Below are 12,198 nucleotides of genomic sequence, written 5' to 3' on the forward strand. Positions count from 1 at the left end.
TTGTCAGATTACAATTCTGAACAGGATCATGCCGAGAAAGAATGACATTTTAAAAGTTGTAATTTGACAACCAATCTTTACCAAATGTATGGAGTGCCTGTTCATGGTTTTGGAATTTAAAACCATCAAACATAGTTCAAGTGACAATATAAAAAAATAACCTGAATACATCGGAACAAATGAAAAAAAATTAAATACCTAAATTGACAGTGATTATACTGGAAGGATATTGACAAATATATATATACACATATATATAGCATTGAGTATTTAAATCCAATAATGTAGGTGTAACAAAATTGGAATTGAAAGCACCAATGAATGTATGCCAGTAAGATAAATTAAAAGAGCAAAAACCTGATTTTGCTCCAAGAACATTTAACAAAATGGACATTTTACACAATTCAGTGTATATTACGGTTGTAAACTAATCCCCAGTCCATTATCTGGCCATTCATTCTTACAGAAATTCAATATCAATTTTGAGACAGACTGAAGACCAGAGAGACATATTGCAAACTAATGCATCTTTATCTATTGTTCCATTCATTAGATTTGAATAGGTTCTTGGAACAATTGTAACATCGTCTTGAAAGAGTACCAATGAACAACAATTCCATTGTCTGATGTTGTGACTGCTATAATGATATCATAGTTAGTTTAATTGACAGACACATAATAAATGGCTGGACACCAAACACATTCTCTCCCAAACATGTGATACAATACTTTGTTTGATATATATTTTTCTTCAGTACATAAGATTCCACATATGGTCAGCAGACAACTATGACCCTTTGGCGGTGACTTTAACCCCTTAAGGACCAAACTTCTGGAATAAAAGGGAATCATGACATGCCACACATGTCATGGGTCCTTAAGGGGTTAAAGATTATAATTCGGTCTTATAAATATTTAAACATAAATAGATCAACATTTCAGAATGACCAAGACCTTAATAAACATAAAAAATGAAAACCAAGTAGTCTCCCATTTGGTAATTGAAATGGCCATGAACAAGAGGTGTCCAAAATATGAGTAATGATTATTCATTTGGTGGTTGTCTGCACAATTTTGTGACTTTTCCTCTTTCAAAAGTTAAATCACCTAAAACAGTCTTGGATGCAGAACTAATTATTAAAAGATTAAGCAGTCTCCCATTGTTCGATGATGTAGAATGTTAACTGTCTTCCAGACGTTGGCTAATAAATCTAGCAGATTCTGGGGCTGTCCTTTCATCCTGATCATTTGAAACGTATGACCTGTTATCTTGCATGCTTTTTTTTTTTCATTTGGCTTTGACATTCAACACCAATTAACTTGAATATTTAATGTATTCAAAAATCCAAATGCTGTTTATCTGCCACCAGTATGACCTTGTGAAATACGTTTGGACCGTCAATGTATAATCCATGTACAAAATATTTAGTGGTTTTATGATGACAAATCTTTACCAGAAAATGTCTATGGTCTGTGCTTGCTGGCGTGTATTAGGTACCTAACTGGAGATCTATTTGATGTCCGAGCTTGTACATCTGAAAATAAATAGAGAATTAACATCAATACATACGGTCTGAAACATTCAATAGTTAGACAATCACTCTAAATTTAGCAATTAGCAATTAGTTTATTTACCAATTTACCCATAAACACTACTCTGTTTCATTAAAAAGTTGATATTTTGGCAGTGGAGTACTTGGTATTTGCTATGCTGGATTGAATTTCTTCTTTGGGAATTTTCCAAGTTTGTTATGAAAACTCCCAGTAGGAGTGTGACAGGGTATGAGAACTGATAGCCAGACTCCTTGAGAATAACTTTCTCGCAGTATGTTCTATTTATGTCCACTGGTTTTTATCCCAAAGTACATATTCTTCAATTAGTTTAGCATAACCCTTTTTTCCTTTGATCACCCCTACCTAACCTTATATGATAAAGAAAAGGGAAGCCACTGGCCCAGTTATTAACATTTCAAGATATGCTTGCCAGGAGATCAAAAGCAATTCAACGAAAGCTGGGGCAAGAATATAAGTTACCAATTATGAACGTGAACCACTCTTATATTCAAAGTCAAGTTCAATGTTCCCTTTAATATATTCAGTTTTGACTTTAGTATGTTTCATAGGTAAGATGAAATCCTACATCTCAGCCACTGATGCTGGTGGCAACCGTTTTTTATATTAAGGCAGCTAGATTCTATTCCTCAAATTTATCTCTACATCCTATGTTTAAATCCCACCTCCTGACCTATTGGACTGTGCCCACAGGTAACACCTATACTCTCTAGGACATGCATATATATGTGCAAGTATACCAGCAATATCCCCTTAATACAGACCATACATGCTTACCCCACACTCTTAAGAGATAACTATTTTAGAAAAACTGTGTTCAATCCCTGCTCATATGTTTGTATTTAAAAGTGTGTAATTAAATTCTTATGAAAATCTGTTTTATTTCTATTTTTTATTGCAATCATTTTCTGGTGGGGTTGCTGCCTCAAGTGTCTGTACGGACGATTCCTTATTGTGTATCAGGATCTGAATGTCCGTCTCCTTACAGTGGGCTGCACACCAGAAGGAAGACACATGTAGGTTAAACATCATGTACCAGAGGATGGTATATCATCACGGAATATATGTTTATAAATAAATGACCCAACATGCTTTAGATCCTTTGGGTGTTGAACCCTAATTTTTAATTTTTTACCTTGCAGGATATATCTGTTTTTAACTGTGCATACTAAACATTGTCACTGGTTTGCAAAATGCACAATATTTCAAGAAAATGTAATAACGGTTGAACATATAAATTATGACTTACTCAGAAGACCCCCAAATTGTGCTGATATAAGCTGAGGTGGGCCACCTGAAAAGTAACAGTAATACAATTAGGAAATGTACAAAAATATTTTGGACTATTCTAATAGCACTTTAGGTGTAAATAAAAACTAAATTAGATTAAAAAATTATGAACAAAAAATAGTCTCAAACTAACCACTATTATATCTAAATGGTAGATTTAGCATTTATCAATCTCCTACAGTAACATTCTCTTTAACTAGAATATGGCTGTGATAACTCAGCCATTCTTGTTACTCTCTTGGCATTCTTTGAGAGAATTATTGAACATATGCTTGTATAAAATATAGCACTTGGATATGCTATTTATATAAATTTATAATTAAAATTATTTATTAAAGACAATCAGAAAAAGCACAAAGAAGCTGGTTTTAGTTTGTTATTTACTTAGCAAAAACAAGAAAATATACAAAAGTAATTCGCAACTTCCAAAATGCTTCCACAACCAACAGCATCATGTGATCTCACTTACATAGCAGCGCCGCTACAGAGTATTATAAGCATTGTACATAACAGTGGCGTACATACCAGGGTCGCAGGGGTCGCGGCTGCGACCGGGCCCGGCCCACCAGGGGGCCCGGCCGCCCCTGCGACCCGGTATGTACCCACAGGGCCAGCCTCTTCTGCTGGGGGGCCCAGGAGCCGGCCACCTCCGGGCCCCCCGAGGCTGGCCCTGCTGTCACCCGGCTGGCGGGCGCGCGAGGGAGCACTGTCCCCTGGGTGCTCCCTCTTCAGCTCCCTCGCGCACCGTACTGAAACCGGAGCCGGAAGATGACGTCATCTTCCGGCTCCGGTATCAGTACGCGGCGCGCGAGGGAGCTGAAGAGGGAGCACCCAGGGGACAGTGCTCCCTCGCGCGCCCGCCAGCCGGGTGACCAGCAACACCACTGGACCCCAGGGAATCCCCCCAGCTCTCACACAGGTAAGGAGGCTGGGGGGATTAAATTAAAAAAAAAACGGAAAAAACGTGTGTGTGTGTTTAGTTAGTGAGTGTGTTAGTGAGTGTGTTAGTGAGAGTGGTAGTGAGAGTGGTAGTGAGAGTGTTAGTGAGAGTGTTAGTGAGAGTGTTAGTGAGAGTGTTAGTGAGAGTGTTAGTGAGAGTGTTAATGTGAGTGTGTTAGTGTTAGTGAGTGTGTTAGTGTTAGTGTGAGTGAGTGTGTTAGTGAGTGTGTTAGTGAGTGTGTTAGTGTTAGTGAGTGTTAGTGAGTGTGTTAGTGTTAGTTTGTGTTAGTTTGTGTGTGTGTTAGTGAGTGAGTGTGTTAGTGAGTGAGTGTGAGTGAGTGAGTGTGAGTGAGTGTGTGTTAGTGAGTGTGTGTTAGTGAGTGTGTGTTAGTGTTAGTTTGTGTGTGTGTTAGTGAGTGAGTGTGTTAGTGAGTGAGTGTGAGTGTGTTAGTGTTAGTGAGTGTGTTAGTGTTAGTGAGTGTGTTAGTGTTAGTGAGTGTGTTAGTGTTAGTGTGTGTGTCTGTTACTGAGTATGTTTGTGTGCGTCTGTCACTGAGTGTGTGTCTGTCAGTAAATGTGTGCGTCTGTTCATGAGAGTGTGTGTGTGTGTGTCTAAAGCACTTACCTTTCTCCAGCGCTGGGCTCCCTTGGCGCTGGGGATCTCTCCGTCCTGATCCGCCTCTCAGCTCCGAATGCACATGCGTGGCAAGAGCCACGCGCGCATTCAAACCGCCCATATAGGAAAGCATTACTCAATGCTTTCCTATGGACGTTCAGCGTCTTCTCACTGTGATTTTCACAGTGAGAATCGCAGAAAATCCTCTAGCGGCTGTCAATGAGACAGCCACTAGAGATGGATTAACCCTCAGTGAAACATAGCAGTTTCTCTGAAACTGCTGTTTTCAGCTGCAGGGTTAAAACTAGAGAGACCTGGCACCCAGACCACTTCATTGAGCTGATTTGATCTGGGTGTCTGTAGTGGTCCTTTAAGTGTATGTGTTTATGCATGCACTGGCGTACATACCGCGGTCGCAGGTGCCCGCCCGCCATGTGTTGCGGCCCCAGCCCGCGCAGAGTAAGCGGGGGGGGGGCCACAGATCAGTTTTCGCACCGGGGCCCCATGGGTTGTGTGTACGCCACTGGTACATAAATATGGTTTTCTGCTGTTGATTCTTACCAATAACCCACAGAAGTAGGAGTCACGAAGGATAAGTTATAGAGTTTATTTAAATATTGCATAATGAAAATATTTAGGTACATGTACACTTTGAAAGGGTTACTCCAAGCAACATAATAACTACAGTCTGCTGTAGGAGTTTAAATGCCGGGAGTACCCTGAAGCCGTTACCTGGTAATGGGGCAAACTGTAATGCAATGGTTTGGCCTGTTGCCTGGGTCCCCGTCAGAGCCTGGTAATTTCTGGTGCTAGGTGAACAAGATTCAGCTTTTGCCGAGTGCAGATCCAGTTGCCATTCATTGGCTGCGAGCGTCAACTGATCACTTTCATCCAATGAATTACGTTCTTTGCATTTGCATAGAAATAAGCATAGAATTTACATTAGCCAGCCGGGAACTCTTGTTCTGGTTTGGCTAGTGATTCCCCGGTTCACACTTCCAGCAACAAAAGGATTTAACTCTGTATGATCAGCACTTCATAGTGAAACGCTATACATACAGACTCAGAGCAAGATGACCACTTCAAAGTGGTGAAGGTGCTTGGAATAACCTTTTATTAAATAGAGCAACCCTTTAAAAGAAGGAAGCTAAAATGATTCAAAGTTACAGGGTTACCCCAAATCTCAAAATTAAATTTTGGTATAAATACCTTCTTGACATGTTGGTCCTATATATCCATTAAGACAGAGGCATCTTCCATTCGAAGAATCACATTGTGAATGCCACCCACATTCACAGTCGAAAGTGCAGTTTGGACCAAACTGATTTATCTTACATTCTATAAAACAACAGAACAGAGACTACTTACTGAATTATAAGTGAACAGCATGCAGATTGACAGTTCTGACACTTATAAAAAAAATAACATCCTTCAATCCCCACAGTAGAGCCATGATGAAAATGCATCTAATCACTTGCTGATGTGTCTTGGTATAAAGGAATTTGCTTGACTAGTTCTTAAAGGGTTAAAAAGTCCATGATGACAAAGTCTTTATCTTAAAAACCTAGAAGTTTACTAAAATACTTACATTGTTTTAAGTACGTTACACAAGAGTAAAATATGTTGCTACATTCCATGTTTTACCACCTAGGTCTTTATTCACTAAACGGTGCTCTGTAGACTTCTTCACAGCAAGAATTTGGACTCTGCTGAACCAATTTTTCAGAAAGTAGAAAACATTTGTGGACGCCTGATTTTTGGGTGAATGTTGGTTCAGCTTGGCAGAATTTCTGTACTAAAAAACTGATTCAGAGACTGAACCAGACAAAACAAAAAGGAACGAAAATGGGCCAATCTATGTGCTGTAAATTATATTCAGGAACTGAATCAGACAAAACAAAAAGGAACGAAAATAGGCCAATCTATGTTCTGTAAATTATATACATAATGTTGATAGGAGCATTTCCCCTTAATTTGGTTCACAGATTAAGTGAGAAAAATAAACTAATAGAAGGAAAGGAGGAGCAGTAATTTTTTTTAAAGCTATATTTTTATAAACTATATAAAATATATACTAGAGCTTTTTTTTTTACTGCTCTTTTATCCACCTCTGTTGCCCACTTCTCACTTGATCTCACTAAAACCAACATTTAGTGACTGTATCCTAGTCATCACTCACTTGGCCCTTTTTTGGGCACCTTGGGCAAAATCCAGAGTCACACATTGAAATGAAAATGCTTTACTTGCATTTATTCGCATTTTAGTTGGTTAGTGACTCGGGTACATTTTGGCTTTGTGTAAAGAAGTTCGAACAATCATCTGATCCACCCAAATTCAGGCAAATTGCATTTCGGACTGAAATGGTCCAGCTCAAAGTCTTCACCTCTTTAGCTTGCTGAAGTGCTTTGTATGTGAAGAGTGTGTCTACTTTTTATTTGACAAAATGCTCAGATTTCAATAGAAATTGGTACTTTTATAAATTAACCTAGTTACACCTCTTGGGCTGTCAATAAGACACCTGCTCCTGTTACTTCCTCCCATAGAGCAATTGGAGGGTGGCTGAAGGGGAGAGCTGAGGGAGGTAAACATCTCACAAAAAAAACAAGCAGCAATTTGTTGGGAGGCTGAACAGGGAAATACAGTCTCCCCACATACAATCTACCACCTTAACACACATTCATGCAAACACACCACCCTCCCCCACATGTACACTCAGTCATCCTGTCACATGCCCCCTTACATCTGACACACACTCAGTCACCCTGTGGTATCACCTCCTCCCCCCCAGCAGGGCCAGATTAATATAGGGGATAATGGAGCGCAAGCACCAGGACCATGCCCATGGAGTTATTAATTTTACTACTCTTCACTTGCTTTTTCATTATAATGTTGTGAAGAGGGAATAATTATGAAAACTTAGGAGGGATACAGGGGAACAAAACTTGTGTGGACTGGTTGGATATAAAATAGTTAACGTAAAGCTGACTTTGAGCACTGTGTAAATGCTCTTGCTGCTTCTGTCTCTCTAACAGTGTGGCAAGTCCTAATTCAGCCACTCTCGCTATATCTACTTTTTTTTCTGTTTCAGGCTGCAAACCAGGAGCTCCTGCCTGCTAGAAAGCAGGGAAGGAGTGGACACGCGAGGGATGAGGAGAGAGGAATCAGAGTTTGTGATTAGTGAGAGACGAAAGCTGTGAGGCTGGCAGGGTGGACAGATATACTGACAAGATATTAGTTACCTTCATAAACACACAGGCACTCTTAGATGCAGGAACCACCCTAGAGACAGTAACCTTACAGACATTAGCCCACAATAACTCGTTACACATATAAAATTGAGCCCATCTATAAACACAACTCACACAGCAAGACCACAAGTAGCCCACCCCATACACACAACACACTGGAAGTAGCTCCCTCTACACATATGTTCACAAACACACAGATACATGCCCCCAGTCAGAGAGATGCATTGCAGGCACAGCCATGGATACATATACACACAGATATGCACCCACAGATGTACAAGGATATGCACTTCAGACACACACTCTCTGGAACATACATGTTACACAATGCCAAGCATGCACACACATTTACTAATACACGCTGCCAGACACACTGTGATTGTGTGACTGTATCTGTCAGTGTATGTGTGTGTGTGTCGGTGTGTCATTGTGTGTCTCTGTTCATCATTGTGTTTGTATGTGCATGCATCAGAGTGTGTATATGTATGCGTGTATTGAGTAAATATGTGCATGTCATAAATGGTATATATGTATTCTTATATTAGTGTCTGTATGTGTGCATGTGTATTTGTGTGTGTCTGTGTCCAAAGTGGCAACATGGCTGCAAAGTATGGGTAATGTGGCCATATATACAATATACATACAGGGAGTGCAGAATTATTAGGCAAATTAGTATTTTGACCACATCATCCTCTTTATGCATGTTGTCTTACTCCAAGCTGTATAGGCTCGAAAGCCTACTACCAATTAAGCATATTAGGTGATGTGCATCTCTGTAATGAGAAGGGGTGTGGTCTAATTACATCCACACCCTATATCAAGTGTGCATAATTATTAGGCAACTTCCTTTCCTTTGGCAAAATGGGTCAAAAGAAGGACTTGACAGGCTCAGAAAAGTCAAAAATAGTGAGATATCTTGCAGAGGGATGCAGCACTCTTAAAATTGCAAAGCTTCTGAAGCGTGATCATCGAACAATCAAGCGTTTCATTCAAAATAGTCAACAGGGTCGCAAGAAGCGTGTGGAAAAACCAAGGCGCAAAATAACTGCCCATGAACTGAGAAAAGTCAAGCATGCAGCTGCCAAGATGCCACTTGCCACCAGTTTGGCCATATTTCAGAGCTGCAACATCACTGGAGTGCCCAAAAGCACAAGGTGTGCAATACTCAGAGACATGGCCAAGGTAAGAAAGGCTGAAAGACGACCACCACTGAACAAGACACACAAGCTGAAACGTCAAGACTGGGCCAAGAAATATCTCAAGACTGATTTTTCTAAGGTTTTATGGACTGATGAAATGAGAGTGAGTCTTGATGGGCCAGATGGATGGGCCCGTGGCTGGATTGGTAAAGGGCAGAGAGCTCCAGTCCGACTCAGACGCCAGCAAGGTGGAGGTGGAGTACTGGTTTGGGCTGGTATCATCAAAGATGAGCTTGTGGGGCCTTTTGGGTTGAGGATGGAGTCAAGCTCAACTCCCAGTCCTACTGCCAGTTTCTGGAAGACACCTTCTTCAAGCAGTGGTACAGGAAGAAGTCTGCATCCTTCAAGAAAAACATGATTTTCATGCAGGACAATGCTCCATCACACGCGTCCAAGTACTCCACAGCGTGGCTGGCAAGAAAGGGTATAAAAGAAGAAAATCTAATGACATGGCCTCCTTGTTCACCTGATCTGAACCCCATTGAGAACCTGTGGTCCATCATCAAATGTGAGATTTACAAGGAGGGAAAACAGTACACCTCTCTGAACAGTGTCTGGGAGGCTGTGGTTGCTGCTGCACGCAATGTTGATGGTGAACAGATCAAAACACTGACAGAATCCATGGATGGCAGGCTTTTGAGTGTCCTTGCAAAGAAAGGTGGCTATATTGGTCACTGATTTGTTTTTGTTTTGTTTTTGAATGTCAGAAATGTATATTTGTGAATGTTGAGATGTTATATTGATTTCACTGGTAAAAATAAATAATTGAAATGGGTATATATTTGTTTTTTGTTAAGTTGCCTAATAATTATGCACAGTAATAGTCACCTGCACACACAGATATCCCCCTAAAATAGCTAAAACTAAAAACAAACTAAAAACTACTTCCAAAAATATTCAGCTTTGATATTAATGAGTTTTTTGGGTTCATTGAGAACATGGTTGTTGTTCAATAATAAAATTAATCCTCAAAAATACAACTTGCCTAATAATTCTGCACTCCCTGTACTGTAACTAAACCCTCATTTTTTGCCTAGGCGAGGTGTTTTTAAATAAAACTACATACTGTGAGACTTGAAATTGCTGTTTAGTGAGTGAGCGAGTGTGCTGGATACTGAATGTTTAAATTAAAAATACTCTTTACTTTCTAACATTACTTTCTAGATTCTGAGGGTGGTTTTACTGCAAACCACTTGGTAGTGAAGGGGATAATGAACACTTGAAGTAATATAGCCATAAAGTATGATTTTACTTATTTATTTTAATACAAATCTATAAAACTCAAAATCACCCAGCTCTGTGAGAAGTCTTTGGTCTGGAGAAGCATTTGGCTGAACAATACCCAGCATTAAGAAGGAAGTAAGTGATAGGCAAAAAGGAGCTTCAGTAGCTGCATACGTCAGTTTTGCTGCTAATTAAAATGTAAGCTTATAAAATAATTGTGCACATTTTAGTAGATTACATATTTTTGAAAAAATGTATCATATGCATTTAAAATAATGCATTTGTGGACATACAGTTGACGTTTAAACAGATACATTGCTATCTTTGCTCATAAATGTATTTAGATAGTGATGTACTCAGCACACATAAGCAATACAGTTAATTTTTTTTCTAATATTTTTATTTTTATATATCAAGAGAAACGTCCGCCACTCCTCTCCATGAGGGCAAGATGATGCTTGCTGCTGGAGCAGAACAGGTTGGCAGGTATAAAGTCTGTGAAAGACCCTCAGGCAAGCAGAGCCATGCGTGCCAGTTAAGTCTGCTGATGCCAAAAGCTGACTCTGCCAAGGGAATTTGTTCATTGTTATGTTATGCTTGATTATGCCAATCAAAATCAAGTGTCACATGTCTGGCTTGTTATAGTTTGTTCTGAAATAACAAAAATAAATCCTTGGACTACATGGAAGGGAGTTGGTTTATGTCTTATGCCTTCTCCTGATGTTTGTTTATTCGCCCTCTTAGATCTCACAATGTGTTTTTCTGGGCAATAAAAATTAGCATGGAATTTCTTCTGTATCTTGTCCTTAATTTATTGGACTTGCATGTTTCAAAATCATATGTTTCATAAACATATGATTATAAACCAACCTAGGGCCTTTTGGACATCTCTTGACTAAAAGCTCTGGGACCATGGACAAATAAATCAGAAAGATTACTAGACAATGGGAATGCCAGACCATGCCAAGTCTAATGTAAGGGCGAGAAGAAACTGTGAGACACAGTATATTTAATAAAAGTTTGGTGTAGCCCAGTTACAACCGAAAACAAGGTATCAAGTGAAGTACATGACTGCTGCATTGTTTAAGCTTGGTGCTTTTGCTGCACAGTGGAAAAAGTGAAGAAAGTCTGACAGCTCTATTCCAGCTATTGCTAACAGCTGTCTCATTTATACTGGAACTGAGAGCCCGTTTCACCAGCCAGGTAGGACTTTGTTTGGTACTCTGAATATAGAATTTTAACTAAGGGACAAAGTTTACAGAGAGGAGTGAAATCATATTACAGATGTATAGCCTATCTTCACCAGCTGTCCATGAGTGGTTCACTGGTTTTGCATCTTTTCCTAAATTGTGTTCCAAGCAGTTGTATACTGCAAACACAGATTAAAAGGAATCCATGTTTAAAATGGAATCAGGCAAAAATGTGATTCTGTGTTAAACTAATTTGCATATGCCCACCCAGAATCCTTTGCAGTTGTAACATCACTGCAGATTTGGGATATCTGTGGGAAAAGCAAGTCTTATGGCTTGACTGGTGTGCAGATTTTTGTTTAACGTAGTATTAACTATATATATATATAATCTGGCGCTATATAAATACCAATAATAATAATAATAATAATTTAAAAAACAATAAAAAAAATACAAAAGGAATCTTATTCCCTGTTTCTAAACAATATCATGGAAATAGGACACAGAGTTGGTGTTTTGTTCAATAAGTGATAAATCATAGGACAAATTAAACCCTTAACCCCTTAAGGACCAAACTTCTGGAATAAAAGGGAATCATGACATGTCACACATGTCATGTGTCCTTAAGGGGTTAAGGACCAATAATTGCCTATGTCTTCAAAATAAATACTTTTCTTTAATGACCTAATTTCTGGATGGAATGACCCACTCCGGTCAATGACTGCATGGCTGAATGGAGCTGCCAGAGCTAAATATGCAGAATATTGTATGCTTCTCTAAGATCTTTAGGGACCGGATTGTGATGACAGCAAAATATATTATTTGGTTCATTATGGGTTAAAATGTCATGAGTAGGTTTTTGTTTACACTGCCTTGGCATGAGTATATGTAAGACCATGGAGTAAAATGCTGGAACTCAG

The 12,198-nt window shown here is 39.3% G+C and overlaps 1 protein-coding gene across 2 annotated transcripts in view; it reads right to left on the reverse strand.

Moving 5' to 3' along the window:
• Positions 1 to 893: 893 nt before the first annotated feature.
• MEGF6 (multiple EGF like domains 6) overlaps positions 894 to 12,198 on the reverse strand; it is a 517,377-nt gene continuing 506,072 nt past the window's right edge. For both annotated transcript variants that reach the window (XM_063435729.1, XM_063435730.1), the window contains 3 exons: positions 5,627 to 5,755; positions 2,822 to 2,866; positions 894 to 1,535 (listed from right to left, as the gene is read on the reverse strand). In XM_063435729.1, coding sequence (XP_063291799.1) covers positions 1,465 to 1,535; positions 2,822 to 2,866; positions 5,627 to 5,755 — 245 coding nt within the window. In that variant the 3' untranslated portion in view covers positions 894 to 1,464. The remainder of the gene's footprint in view (positions 1,536 to 2,821; positions 2,867 to 5,626; positions 5,756 to 12,198) is intronic.

Source organism: Pelobates fuscus, chromosome 11 (genome assembly GCF_036172605.1).
Source record: "Pelobates fuscus isolate aPelFus1 chromosome 11, aPelFus1.pri, whole genome shotgun sequence".
NCBI classification, from domain to species: Eukaryota; Metazoa; Chordata; class Amphibia; order Anura; family Pelobatidae; genus Pelobates; species Pelobates fuscus.